Genomic DNA, 13,668 nt, shown 5'->3' with positions numbered 1-13,668 from the left:
GTGATTGGTCAGTGGGCGAGCATGTGACTATTGGAAAATGAAACTTAACTTACCAGCAGAATTTAGTTGGAGAATTAAGAGTTCAAATTGAAAGAAATTATAAAATGTTTAGGGTTTTGATTGTTGTAGTTTATTTATTTTTTTACCTAGCTTTGTTTTTTTAGCACTCAATGGCTGAATAAGGAGGAGAAACGGATTTAGTGGCGGAGTTACTGACAACGTCTTTCTCAAGAAGGACATTTCAGGAAAAGCTGGACATCATAAGAAATGGTCAGTCAACGCCACAGCTGGCAGCCCTGACTCAGCCAGGAAAAGGATTTGTATGAACGGTAATTCTTGCTGACAGCGTCGGAGAAGCGTTGCGGGCTCCCGGCCCCGCTGCGAACCTGCCGCAGCAGACCGGCGAAATACAACTGGGGAGGCTCGACTGTCATCACTGGCTCCATGAATCGAGAAGGACTTCTTACAGGAACTAAAACAATGTACTGGGATTAAACTCTTTAAGTTTCGGTAAGTCACAAACTGCGTCAGTTTTTTTAGTAACGTTACTACTGTTCATTTGTCTATCGTGTCGTTTTTATGAATAGTATTTGAATGGCTCGTGCTCTTATGTGGTGGAATGCGTGGATCCGCTGCAGGTTTGCTGGATTGATGCGTCATAATGAGGTTAATTAGGAGGTAATTCAACTGTAGTAGGACAGCACAGAAGGCCCAGGTATAAAATGCACGGCCGCCACTGCTACTGCCCTTATGATAAAGTGAAATATAAATGCAATAAACTCTTAAATTATACTTTACATTCTTTTTTTCTCAAACGTTTCAGCGAGCAGTTTAATCTGTGAGGGTTTTAAAGTGCAGTGAGCTGGCATGAATAAGGAACTGTTCAATGGATTGCTAATGGTTTGATCCTTCATCCTTATGTACTATATGTCTCTCTTTGTTTCTCCATTAGAGAAAGAAGGGACAAGGTCAGAGATAATGGTATCATTGTGGAAACAATGTACGTGACTGCCCTTAACACTGTGCCTGTTGTGTGTGTGTAGGTGTGTGTGTGTGTGTGTGTGTGTGTCTGCTGATTGGATAGGCTATTGTTAGCTTAGGAGGGCACAAATGGAAGCTTGAGGGTCTGCAGTGGAGCTTGTCCAAAAATACCAGTGAATGTACACCAGCAGAGTCACTTCACGGTCTATCGCGGTCAGTCTCATATAAAACTCAATGTGACCCTGTAACACTGGTTCTAAGAGTGCTGCAGGAATGAGTCCTAAAACCTGAAAATTAGTCAGCATTCTTGCATTTTGTCTCAAAGTCAATGGGTTCTTTGAGTGGGTTTTTGGTTTTGAAATAGGAGCTGTGATTAAAACAAGTTTAAGAGATTTTAAAAATTTCTTCTACGACATTAATCACGTCGTTTTTTTTGTTTTATTTGTGCAAAGCATATCTACCATTTGTCTTGTAGAATGTAAATGCTGCATCGCGGTTGAGAGAGGAGGGGGAAAGAGGGAAGAGAGAAGAATAAGGAGAGAGACAAAAGGGTGAGGAGAAAGAGGGATGAGTGGCAGCGTGGATCAGTGTGTGGGACTGAAAGTGTTGAGGAGTTCTACTAAAGCTCAGATCACAGACTGAAAGTAAAGGAAGGAGAGCTGGGAGAAAAGAAGCGATATAAGTCTGTCTGAGAAAAAGAGAGTGGGAGAAAGACGAAGCTGTCAACTGAAATAATCCTGCCAAGAGAAGTGTTTTACCTGCTGCTGGAAGAGTTTTGCTTTTATCAACTTCTGAAGACTACTGGACTTATTGAGCACTTCTGGGTCTACTTTGTGTCACTCAACACTTGTCTTTGAAGCATCACTGGGAGGTTTATTAAGACCAAAAGCTTTTGTTGAATGATTCAGCGAGTGACGTGTTGTGGATGAAGTGCTGAAGGGATTCTGAAGGTAAATCTCTCAATGCGTGGCTGTCAGCTGACCCATGGGAGTGTTAGATGTCTCAATAAAAAAACTTTGAGAATACTATTATGGTGATCTTTGCATCATGAAATGAGAAAGCATTGCTACAAGATCAGATTCAGGCAAACTATACCTAAAGTATCTTCCAATTGCTTGTGTGAAAGTAAAAGATGTTTCGTGGAATATGCTCAAATTTCACAAAACAATGCGATAAAAACCCTTTTAATGAGTTCAACTATTGTGAATCAAGGGAAACATTACTTGATCTAGCCAAACTTGAACTAAACTAAATTGTCATCCAAGAATCTAAATTGAAAGTCAGATGACTCCAGCCATTGACAGTGCATGGTTTATAATAGATACAAATTAATGAAAGCAATGAGGTGAAGGATACAATGACCTCCACAAGGCAAACAATAATTGGGTGGATAGGCTGACAAACTCTGACGAGCAACTGAACAAACTACAAAACACAGAGGAAAACTAAGTTCATGAAAACAGAAGTTAACTGTAAAACATCTGAGACAGAAGGACAGAAGAAGAAGACAGGATACAAGCTGGACAAACAGAGGACAGGACAGGAAAATTGAATTGGACTTGCAGCAGTTGTGGACCATGTCTGTAGTGTGTAGTGTTTCTCAGGATGGCCTGTGTTTGGACAGTGAACGCAGAAACAGCAGAGTGAAAAGAGCTGTCCGCATCTCCTCAATAGCTCATGAGGTGAGTAGAACAGTGTGTGTGTGAAGTTTAATTGATACCATGTTTAGGGTAGTAATTTATTGAATATTACCTGGTATGTTTTGGGAAGACATCACCATAATTACTGCTTTTCAGCATCGTTATTTAAAGAACAATACAATCATCTTGGGTATCTAAATGTGGAGGATATAGTTACAGATGTTTTCAGTGGTTCGTTATCATAGTTTACTATATTAAAGTGAATACAGCAATGACTGCATAAAATTATTTATAAATTGGCATTTCAAAAACAGTGAAAAATGAAATACAATTTAAACTTCCACTACGACGCTGTCGAACCGGACGGTGTTATCAGCTGTAGCCGCCATATGAGAGCAGTGCAGAGTGGGGGCCATGAGCTAACCAGTGGGAAACTCACATGCACGAACATGCATTAAAAGCACGCGCAGCCGGCCTGGCTATGTAAACTAAGGGCCTTTGTCAATATGCGTACTTCTCTGTACTTGTGAACTTGGGTATTGAGAAAGGCCCTAAGTGTAACCAGGTAGATAATTTGAGCCCTAATATCTTTACTTTTAGGATTATTTTCTATTTGTGATGTAACCCAGCAGATAATGTAAGTCTTTAATGTCATTTTAATTTAACCTTATTTCTGTTGTTAAACAAAGTGTCAATCACAGCAGTTTTACCCAGATACGCTTCTCATTGGTTATTTCGGGGAATGCAGACTCCCGATTGGATAAAGGTAAATAAGTCCCGCCCTACCAGAAAGACGTTTGAAGTTACCGAGTAAGAGAATATGCCAGGGAACGAGTACTATCTGTTTCATAAAGTAGTTCAGCCGTCACAAGTGATAACTGTTAAAACTGTCAGAGACACAGCGCTTTGTGAGACTGCACTCATGCAACATGAGAGGTGATTCAGAAACTTTTGTGCCACGAGTTACAACTTTTGGCAGCGTCTTGGCTAGGTTTTTGATGTTCCCTTGATACTGGATATTGAACTCTTCCTGACGAGGGAGATGGCGAGCCACCACTGAACCGATCATCTCCTTACCCCGAGGAGTAGGATCAAGATTTTCTTTGTTGCTGAGGAGAAAGCGACCGTTTCTTCGTTTCTCATCTCCTGAGTGCACCAGTGTGGTAGGATTAAGAAAGCAACATCTTACTACTTTGACTTATTCTTTTGACTTTGGAACTGAAACTGACTGTTGACTGAAACAAGGAAGGAGCTTGAACGTGAAAGGAACAAACTGAAAGAACACTGCATCTCAGAGACACTTTTACACATATCAATGGATATGTGCCGAGTAATCGGTTGAGAAGAGCATTGTAAATGTTGTATCAGATGTCAATTTAAAATATTTTATTTTTAGTTTCACAAGGTTCAATATAATCTTTGAAATCAAACCATTCTGTGGCTCCAGTTCCTTTGTGTGTCTATTATTGTCTATAAACCTCTCCCTATGAACCTAGGCCCTGGTCCAACACATTATCTGAGTGTACTGCAGATTCTAAGAGGGTTTCATAAGCAAGAAGAAGCTAGGACAAAAGTGGTAGTGTTTCAGAGCACCAGAGTCCATTTAGGAAACCTCTCATTCTACTGCACCAGGGTCTGACAGTTTGCCCTGCGCAGTCCTGGTTCTGGTTCTCCTTCCTTTCCTCCAGCAATACGGCCTGGGCCTCCAGCAGCCTGTTGTCGGTGTTTAGCACAAGCCACACTTTCATAATGAAAACTTGAATATTCATTCCCCTTTTATATATATATATATGTATATACATTTACAATTAAAAGTATATCGACTGCATTTACTGTATCTCTGTATACAGTTTCCCTGTCTGTTTAGGAATTATTAGCTATATTCCAGATCATCCTCCAAATAAAGTGGTTTAGATAATCTGGACAAACAGCTTCCCTGTAGCGATGTCACCATGTTCCTACATCTCAGCAATTAACCAAAGATGAATACAGTGTTATCATATCTACTATGAAAACTGTGAAGTCAAAACCCAAGTTGCAACAAACTTTAAATCCTTCGCTATAGGAAGGATTTAAACAGTCACTGTTTTCTAATATGAATGACAAACTGAGATAACAAATATAAAATAGGGCTTATAATAATATCTATCCTGTTCTGACCTATCCTGCTTACAGGGCAAAGAAACCAAAAAGTCAGTCAAAAAGAGAGTTTTACAATATCAGCGAAGCATTTCAGAGACAAAATGAACAAAGCAAGATGACATTTTCAATGTGTAACTTTGACCTACTACTCTGAGGTGATTCGTGTTTAAGTTATTTGAATTGCCTTTAGCTTAACAATGACTTAAGCATTAAAAGGGTCTATAAAGAGTCATATCCACCTCCCAGTCCTCCATCTGTCAAAGCACTCAGTCCTTGACTGCTTGCCCTGAGTGCTGCTGTGTAGCGCCTACCCCAGGCTCATGTTAGATCCCAGAGGAGTTCAGATGCTGATGATTAATTACACTGTTCACATATCCCTCCCTAGAGTCCACATGTGTGTGTGTGTGTGTGTGTGTGTGTGTGTGTGTGTGTGTGTGTGTGTATTTAATCTGGTGTACCACAACAGAGCACAGACCCACTTTCATATTGGTCCATAGGCACAGGTGCAAAAAACAGCATTCATCTATAATGAATGTTGTTTTTCTGTTGTGTCAACTGTTCACACCAATAATTAGGTTGCCAGTAACTCCATTAATTACAAGTTCCAATTTATTAATTTATTCTACCATAATTAATTCAAAACTTCTCAGAGACCTAAAGCTAAATGTATGTATTAAATGTATATGTATTTATGTATAATGCTGTCATTATATTCCTAAATGTTGCTCTAGATAGAATTTTTAGGAATGTCCTTCATGGTTTATCAATAATTCATCACTGTCATCAGAGTTGACAACCTGCTGAATAGGTACAAGGTCACTATCCATAGACAATCCATAGAGACTGTCTTCATGAGATAGCAGGTGTAAAAATGAAGCATCCCAGTGTGGTTTGTGGACTTTTGTGACTGTTAAATGTCACCTTGGCTACTGACAAGTTAGGGACAAGAGAGAAAATAAATTAAGTGTTCTTTACTTTGTTAAGACAAAGGTTGATAGATGTGAGCAGGGATAAGAGTTTGCTTAGTAAGTTACCAGTAAGTACTAAGTACTACTTACTAAATGTTAAGAAAGTTTTCTGCGCTCACTAGGAGACAATGGTCTGTGTGACCTCTGAACCGGAACAAAAACAGCTGGGGCTCCGGAAGTGTTCTGGGAGGCTAGGCTAACTAGCTTAATGGAAAAACAACAGCAGCAACATGCATTCTGCTACACACTCAAGGGCCATTCAGATATTAGATGTAAAAAAACGAACCAGTTGACTTACCAAATGCTGATCACTATGGGGTCAGATCAGTCTCAATAATTGCAAATGCACACAAAGACTCACAAATACATTCCAATGCACACATAAATAAATTACGATTTATATAAATAAATATATAAATAAAATACATACAAATGCAGAAATATATTTGTGATTTTTCTCTGCTGGCCTAAACAGAATCACAAAGTTATAACTATTTTATAATTTAATAATTTTTCTTAAATACACTACATTGATTGTAATTTATAAAAATATTTTTCCCATTTTCCCATTTTATTTTCTCATTGCACAGCTACTATCTTCCTCGGTTGCTCTGCTTCCAGTGCAGCTTATTTTAAGTAGAGCTTTTATCCAATCAGATTTCACCTCTGTGTCTCTAGGTAAGAAGAGAGACCCAGGCCTGCAGACTCACCAGTGCCTCCATGTGCAGTTTAAGTGAATGGGGACGATATTGTTGATTGTCACAGTCTCAACCAATCAGATCTTTAGTTTGAGATTCTAAAGCTGCGTTCACACCAAACGCGATGAACGCGGTGCGATTACATACAAAGTCTATGTACAGATGCGATAGACGCGATGGCGCGATAGCGCGGCGCGTTTGGCGCGTTTGGCGCGTCAAAACGCTGAAACGCCCCAAACGCAGAAGTTGAAATATTTGAACTTCTGCGAAAAAATCGCGTGACGCTCCAGCGCGATAGCCAATCAGCGTTGAGTTGCTCTCCCCTTCATCAGTGAAGTCCTGCCGTTGCTAAATCAAAAAAAATGGAGGACAAGCTGATAGTCGCGGTTTGTGGCATCCCTGAGCTCTATGATACGTCCTCATATCTGTACCGCGAACATTTGAGGGACTTCCACAACAAGTACAAGGCCGTAATTGTCCTTATTCCTTTCATGGTTGATTGTGGAAAGAAATAACGGAAAGAAATAGCGGACAGTTGGCTTCCAGGTCGATACGCCCCCTTTCTGGCGCGTCCAGCGCGATGGACGCGATGGACGCGATGCACGCGAATGAACACAAATAGTCCCCGGCGATGCCGGTGGCGTGATGGACGCGATGAACGCGATTCGCGCCGCGTTCATCGCGTTTGGTGTGAACGCAGCTTTAGACTCGCCAGAGCGGCCTGCTGGCCTACAACTACGTCAGCATTACTGCGGCTCACTTTGCAGGAGTGAGGTGCAGTGTGTGCTGTGATTGGTCAGTGGGCGAGTATGTGACTATTGGAAAACGAAACTTAACTTGCCAGCAGAGTTGGAGGAGTACGAGTTCAAATTGAAAGAAATTATAAAATTTTTAGGGTTTTGGTGTAGTTTATTTCTTTTTTTACCTAGCTTTGTTTTTTTAGCACTCAATGGCTGAATAAGGAGGAGAAACGGATTTAGTGGCGGAGTTACTGACAACGTCTTTCTCAAGAAGGACATTTCAGGAAAAGCTGGACATCATAAGAAATGGTCAGTCAACGCCACAGCTGGCAGCCCTGACTCAGCCAGGAAAAGGATTTGTATGAACGGTAATTCTTGCTGACAGCGTCGGAGAAGCGTTGCGGGCTCCCGGCCCCGCTGCGAACCTGCCGCAGCAGACCGGCGAAATACAACTGGGGAGGCTCGACTGTCATCACTGGCTCCATGAATCGAGAAGGACTTCTTACAGGAACTAAAACAATGTACTGGGATTAAACTCTTTAAGTTTCGGTAAGTCACAAACTGCGTCAGTTTTTTTAGTAACGTTACTACTGTTCATTTGTCTATCGTGTCGTTTTTATGAATAGTATTTGAATGGCTCGTGCTCTTATGTGGTGGAATGCGTGGATCCGCTGCAGGTTTGCTGGATTGATGCGTCATAATGAGGTTAATTAGGAGGTAATTCAACTGTAGTAGGACAGCACAGAAGGCCCAGGTATAAAATACATGGCCCGCCACCACTGCAATTAAGTGATTTTGTGCCAAATGTGTAAATCTGTGGGATTCCACAGTCACTTTTCTACGACAAGGATAAGATTAGCTACTTTAAAATCAAAAACATATATATGAAGAGTGAAACAAAGCTAGGTAAAAAAAAAAAATCTACACCAAGCAAAATTAAAAAAATATAATTTCTCAATTTGAACTCTTACTACTCCGACTAAGCCTCTGCTGTAAATTTCGTTTCAAAATAGTCACGTGCTCGCCCACTGACCAATCACAGTACACGCTGCATCTCACCGCAAACTGAGCTGCACGTAATGATGACGTGCTTATAGGCCAGCTAGCAGTTCTGGCATGTCAAAGAATACGCCCAACATGTCAAACTAAAGATCTGATTGGTTGAAGACTATGACAATCAACAATATCGTCCCCATTCACTTAAACTGCACATGGATTCACTTGTGAGTCTGCAGGCCTGGGGCCTCTCTTCTTACCTAGAGACACAGAGGTGAAATCTGATTGGATAAAAGCTCTACTTAAAACAAGCTGCACTGGAAGCAGAGCAACCGAGGAAGACAGTAGCTAAGACAGTAGCTGTGCAATGAGAAAATAAAATAATGGGAAAAATATTTTTATAAATTACAATCAATGTAGTGTATTTAAGAAAAAGTGTTAAATTATAAAATAGCTATAACTTTGTGATTCTGTTTAGGCCAGCAGAGAAGGCTTTGCAGGCCCTGACGGCCTGCCACTGTTAGGCTATCTTGGCTGTCATGCCTCTTCAGCATTGTGTGGTGGGTGGGGTCAGTGCCTGTGGAGTGGCAGTTAAAGGGTGGTGGTTCCCATTTTTAAAAAGGAGGACCATGGTGTGTGCTCCAATTATGGAGTAATCACACTGCTCAGCTTCTCTGGGAAAGTTTATTTGAGGGTGCTGGAAGAGAGGCGCTGACTTATGCAGAACTTTAGATTCAGGAAGAGCTATTTGGATTCCGTCCTGGCCGTGGATCAGTGGACCAGTAGGTGGGAAGGGTCATGGGAGTTTGCCCTTCCAGTCTACATGTGTTTTGTGGACTTGGAGAAGGCTTCCGACTGTCCCCCCCAGAGAGTCCTGTGGGGGTATTTCAGGCATGCTGGGAATACCGGGGTTGTTGCTACAAGCCATCCGGTTTAACATTACATTACATTACATTTAGCAGACGCTTTTATCTAAAGCAACTTACAATAAGTGTATTCAACATGCTAAGTGGAAGGCTCAGGGTAGTACTTCTTGAAGAGGTGAGTTTTCAGCTTACGCCGAACTCCCCACTTATCTGACGTCAGTGGGGAGTTCATCGTAGGGCTTGACCATGGCCTCGAGATGGGAAGGAGCTGTTCCTTTCACTGCCCTGTAGGCTAGCACTTAATTAGCCCTTTACCTAATAAAGGTAACACTTGTGAGATTTGTTCAGACACTGATTGTGTAACTATCAGTGTATATGTTACTGGTTAAGAGTAAATGAAGATGGCACACAGGTCAAATTGAAAAGTTTCAGTTTCGCCTAAAAAAAAAAGCCCTTTTATTGTTATTATTTCTTGAAATGAGGCAGTGGTTAACCTAAAACATCTCCCAACTCATAGCACATGTCAACAGTCTCTATGCAAATTTTGACTTTGATAAAGTGAAGCAGAAAAAGGTTAGAGAGGTTTTAGTACAGAGAGGACAGGCGAGGTCAAGCAAAATTGTCATTTTAGAACTAGCTGTTCGATTGTAATTTTATATACTATAACTATATATTTCACTTGTTTTAACACTAATAGTGTTCAATCTATCCAAATACAGCAGTTTGGCATCATTTTGAGAGCCTGGATCCTCTCTGAGCCTGTAAACCAGGGGTCTTCAACTAAAATTCTGAAAGGTCCAGATTGAGAAAATCTCCTCGTGCAAAGGTCCAGAACATTACAATAATATCTAACTTGCGCTATTTAGTGCAATATATATTCAAGAAGCCTAGCCAATTGACCTAGTGATACTAAATCACACCTACCTTACACAAACAGAAACTGCAACAGCGCTAACACTGAAGTAGCCTAGGTATAGCTAATAGCAACTTGTAAAAGCAAGAACAATATACTTAGTCTTTTCTAGCTGAGTCAAGTAGTTCAGTATCCCTCCAGAAGCCAAATACACTCTTTGAGAGCTGTGCCCATATACTTAGCCTAAAGTCAAACACACGTTTTAGACTCAATTTGGCTAGGGTCACCAATCCTTTAGTGGTAGGATCCCAAGGTGACGCAGGGGGGGGAAGAAAGTGTCCTGTCACTGCTCTTTGCAGATGACGTTGTTTTGTTTCAAACACGTTTCCAGTGAGTGTATCGCCAATACTTTAGTGATTTTTTAGGATTCCAAGGCACAGCTTGGGGATCTCAGAAAGCCTTTTATGCTATTCTGATATACTGATTGTAAATCAATCCAAATTTAAATCATCGTCAGACAATAGCTGCTGGGTTCTGAGATTTCATTTTTGCCAATGCGTTCCGCCTGTTATGCTCTCCACAAAGACTGTTTAACTGCATTCAACCAAAGCCCGCTCAAATGTGATTGGTCAATATTTCTCAGACCACAAACAGAATTCAGAACGCTTTTGATACCAAAAGCTTGCATATGAATGCAGAATCTGTTTTTAGAGAGAACCCCCAAACCCATCTACTCATGTCATCACTTCACAGGTTCCAAATGAGGCTTAACGTTCACACAGTCTATTTCAGTAGCCTACACGTTTTTACCAGCCTGTGAGCCTACAATCGGTGCTAGAGGCATTAGAGACGCTAACGTGGACTTTTAAAACGTGTAAACCCTAAAACAATATAAAGTGGCAAAGCTTCCAAGTTTGAAGTTGGGTCACGCCAGGCTGGTATCGATCTATCCTGAGCTTCAGTTTTGAAGTGAATCCTGCCGTCTACTGAACCCTCGTTGAGAAGGATTGATCACATCATGGCTAGAGACACAAAGCCAAAAGAGCAAGAACAGCTGACTTCTTAATGACAACAAAAAATGGCTAGCATGGGAGTGGTGCACATAAGAAAAGATCACATTTTATTATAGCTTTTTTGTGACACTGTACAGCCACCAGATGAGTGTTTTTTTACTTATTATGAGTGTTTTATTGTAGCATGCCAGTGTAAAAAAAAGCTTTAGTATAGTGTACATTTCTTATTTTATCAAGTTAATCCCTTTTATTACATAGCTTAATTAGCCTGTAAATGTTTCTTAACATTTTGTAATCAAACTTTTATCACAGAGTTTGTGATGTAGCTGCTTGTTGTTCCTGGTGTTAATGAACATACCAGTATGTGAAAAATATGGGCGACTGTGGCTCAGTGTTTGAGCGATGTTCAATCAGAGGATAAGCGGTTCCATCCCCGGCTCCGCTAGTCCATGTTGATGTGTACTTGGGCTAGAAAACGTAACCACAAACTACTCCCGTAGGCTGTGTCTGCAATGTGTAAATGTTATTCAGAACTGATGGGCAGGGGGCACGTTGCATGGAAGCCCCTGCCATCAGTGACTGCTCTTTGAATGCTCGGAAGACTAGAAAAGCGCAAACACCATTTGGACTGTGTGTGGTATTTCAGTGTCTGTTCACCCCTGGTCAGGCATGTGATGTTTGGCAACACCCAATGTAAGTGAACTCCATGGTAAGATAGATAGGGCTCCAGTCAGGAGTGGTCAGTAGCTCCCAGTTGCATGAACAGGAGACACGATATTCCTGCTGTCACACTAGTTGTTATTTGCCAGATATACTCCCCCTCCCTTTGATTTTTCATAGTCTGACGGGCATGCAGTGAACTGAGAGGGCCTCCGCTGGTTGGTCAGCCATGTTTCTGTGGGACAGAGGATGTTACAGTGCCCTATGTCTATTTGGTCTTTGCATCCCGGCCCTGAGTTTATCCAGCTTGTTATCTAGAGACTGGACATTGGCTAGTATTATATTGGGACAGGGTGGACAATGTGCCCGGGTCCTCAGCCTGTTCCTGACTCCAGATCCTTTCCCTTGGTGGCTTCCTCAAGTCTTCCAGCTGGCATGTTCTTTGCTGTTGTCCCTCCTTAGGATTGCACTGGGCCAAGTAGGATAGTTAGAAGAAATCAATGTGTTCGTTGTTTGAATCCAAAAGTGTCTGTCTATCATGTGTGACGATAGCTAAAGGGATTGGTGCAAAATAGTGGAGTAAAATTGTGCAAAAAAAGTAAATGAAACTCAAAGTCAGAGCAGAGCAGGTACGACAGTTGCTCACTCTCACTGGCACCATCTTAGGTTCTTCTCTCCAGGTGCTTACAGTGTGGTTGTGTGCTGCACCACTGCAGCCCTCAACAGTCCAACACAGAGGGGAGGGGACTGAGGAAAAACCTGAATAAATAAGTGTAAAAGGGGCGACAGAGCTGTAAATAATAATTGAAGTGTGGATGAACTGACTGACAGATCGCTCTGTCTCTCTTTCCTCTAGGTGCTGTCTCTGGGTGCTGATGTGTTACCTGAGTATAAACTGCAGACTCCCAGGAGCCAGAAGTGGACCATCCTTCACTACAGTCCTTTCAAAGCTGTGTGGGACTGGGTCATTTTGCTCTTAGTCATTTATACAGCCATATTCACTCCTTACTCTGCTACATTTCTACTGAGGTTGGTGGAAATTGACACAACACAGCTCACCTGACCTGCATGGGTTGATTATTACTACTACTACTGCTAGAACTAACAGGGCTGATGAAGGTTGATACTTTTAACCAGCTGGCTTTGTTGGAGGGACATTGTCTCAACATCTCAGCGGAGCTAAGAATGACCATGACACTCGTTACCTTAACCAAACTTTGGATATGTCAATATTGAAATTGACTTTTCATGAAGTTTAGTATTTAGTCTTATACAGGCTGAATGAGCTAATTATTATTTAGATGAAGGTCAAAAAGACATTACAGTTACACTCTCTCATTTATTTCATAATTTCACAGTTCTAAATATTAGCAGTGAGCTGGTACAAAATGTGGAAATATGAGGCCACTATCGATATCATTTGTTACAGTTATGCAGAGCACAGAAAAGCAACACATGAACATTCCAAATATTTTGTTTGGGATTTTGTCTTATACTAGCAGTGTACTGTTTAATATTGGGGGTAGAAAAGGAAATGTGGGCAGCACATTTGGTTCAAGAAATTTGAGTTTAAGCTGTGTGTGACACAAGGTGTTCTGTCGACTACTGCCATGAAACTACTATATATGGTCCCCAAAGATTGAGCTCTAATAGCTTTTTGTATAATAGCTTTCCTCTAGTCAAAATATTTAACTACATCAAAATATCTCTAATCTTGAGTCAATTAGAGCCATGCAGAGACTAACAATTAGCCAATCCGCACCATAGTGGGGAATAACGCCGTTGTTGACAAGCCGTTTTCAAGTTGTTGTTGTTGATGGTGGTTGTCATTTGTTTGTTAGAACCAAGAAGTAATAATAAAAACAATGGAGGCCGCTACAGCAGCATTGACGCTGATATTGAGGCTGTTCTAAATTGATTAAAAGTATTTATTACTTTAAAATCCGAACACCACTGGGCTCGGCATATTTACCTCCATTGTACTGTTTTACCCTGACATCTCTGAATTGTTCACTCAACGGCCTCTCTTTTGCATTTGGGCTGCTGAATAATAGATTACGATTTGATATTATCCCTTGATTAACGAATACATTTTACATATACTGCATTTC

The 13,668-nt window shown here is 41.1% G+C and overlaps 1 protein-coding gene across 1 annotated transcript in view; it reads left to right on the top strand.

The window, feature by feature from the left end:
• Positions 1–13,668, top strand: part of LOC306706130 (voltage-gated inwardly rectifying potassium channel KCNH6-like) — a gene marked incomplete at both ends in the record, with an annotated part of 63,741 nt that overhangs the window by 38,111 nt on the left and 11,962 nt on the right. Inside the window, one exon of the mRNA XM_079173041.1 lies at positions 12,414–12,586. Within this exon, the coding sequence (XP_079029167.1) occupies positions 12,414–12,586 (173 nt within the window). The remainder of the gene's footprint in view (positions 1–12,413; positions 12,587–13,668) is intronic.

Source organism: Pholis gunnellus (genome assembly GCF_910591455.1).
Source record: "Pholis gunnellus genome assembly, chromosome: 14".
In the NCBI taxonomy this organism is placed as follows: Eukaryota; Metazoa; Chordata; class Actinopteri; order Perciformes; family Pholidae; genus Pholis; species Pholis gunnellus.
Note: the sequence above shows the minus strand (reverse complement) of the source record. Positions and strands in the feature narration are given on the sequence as shown.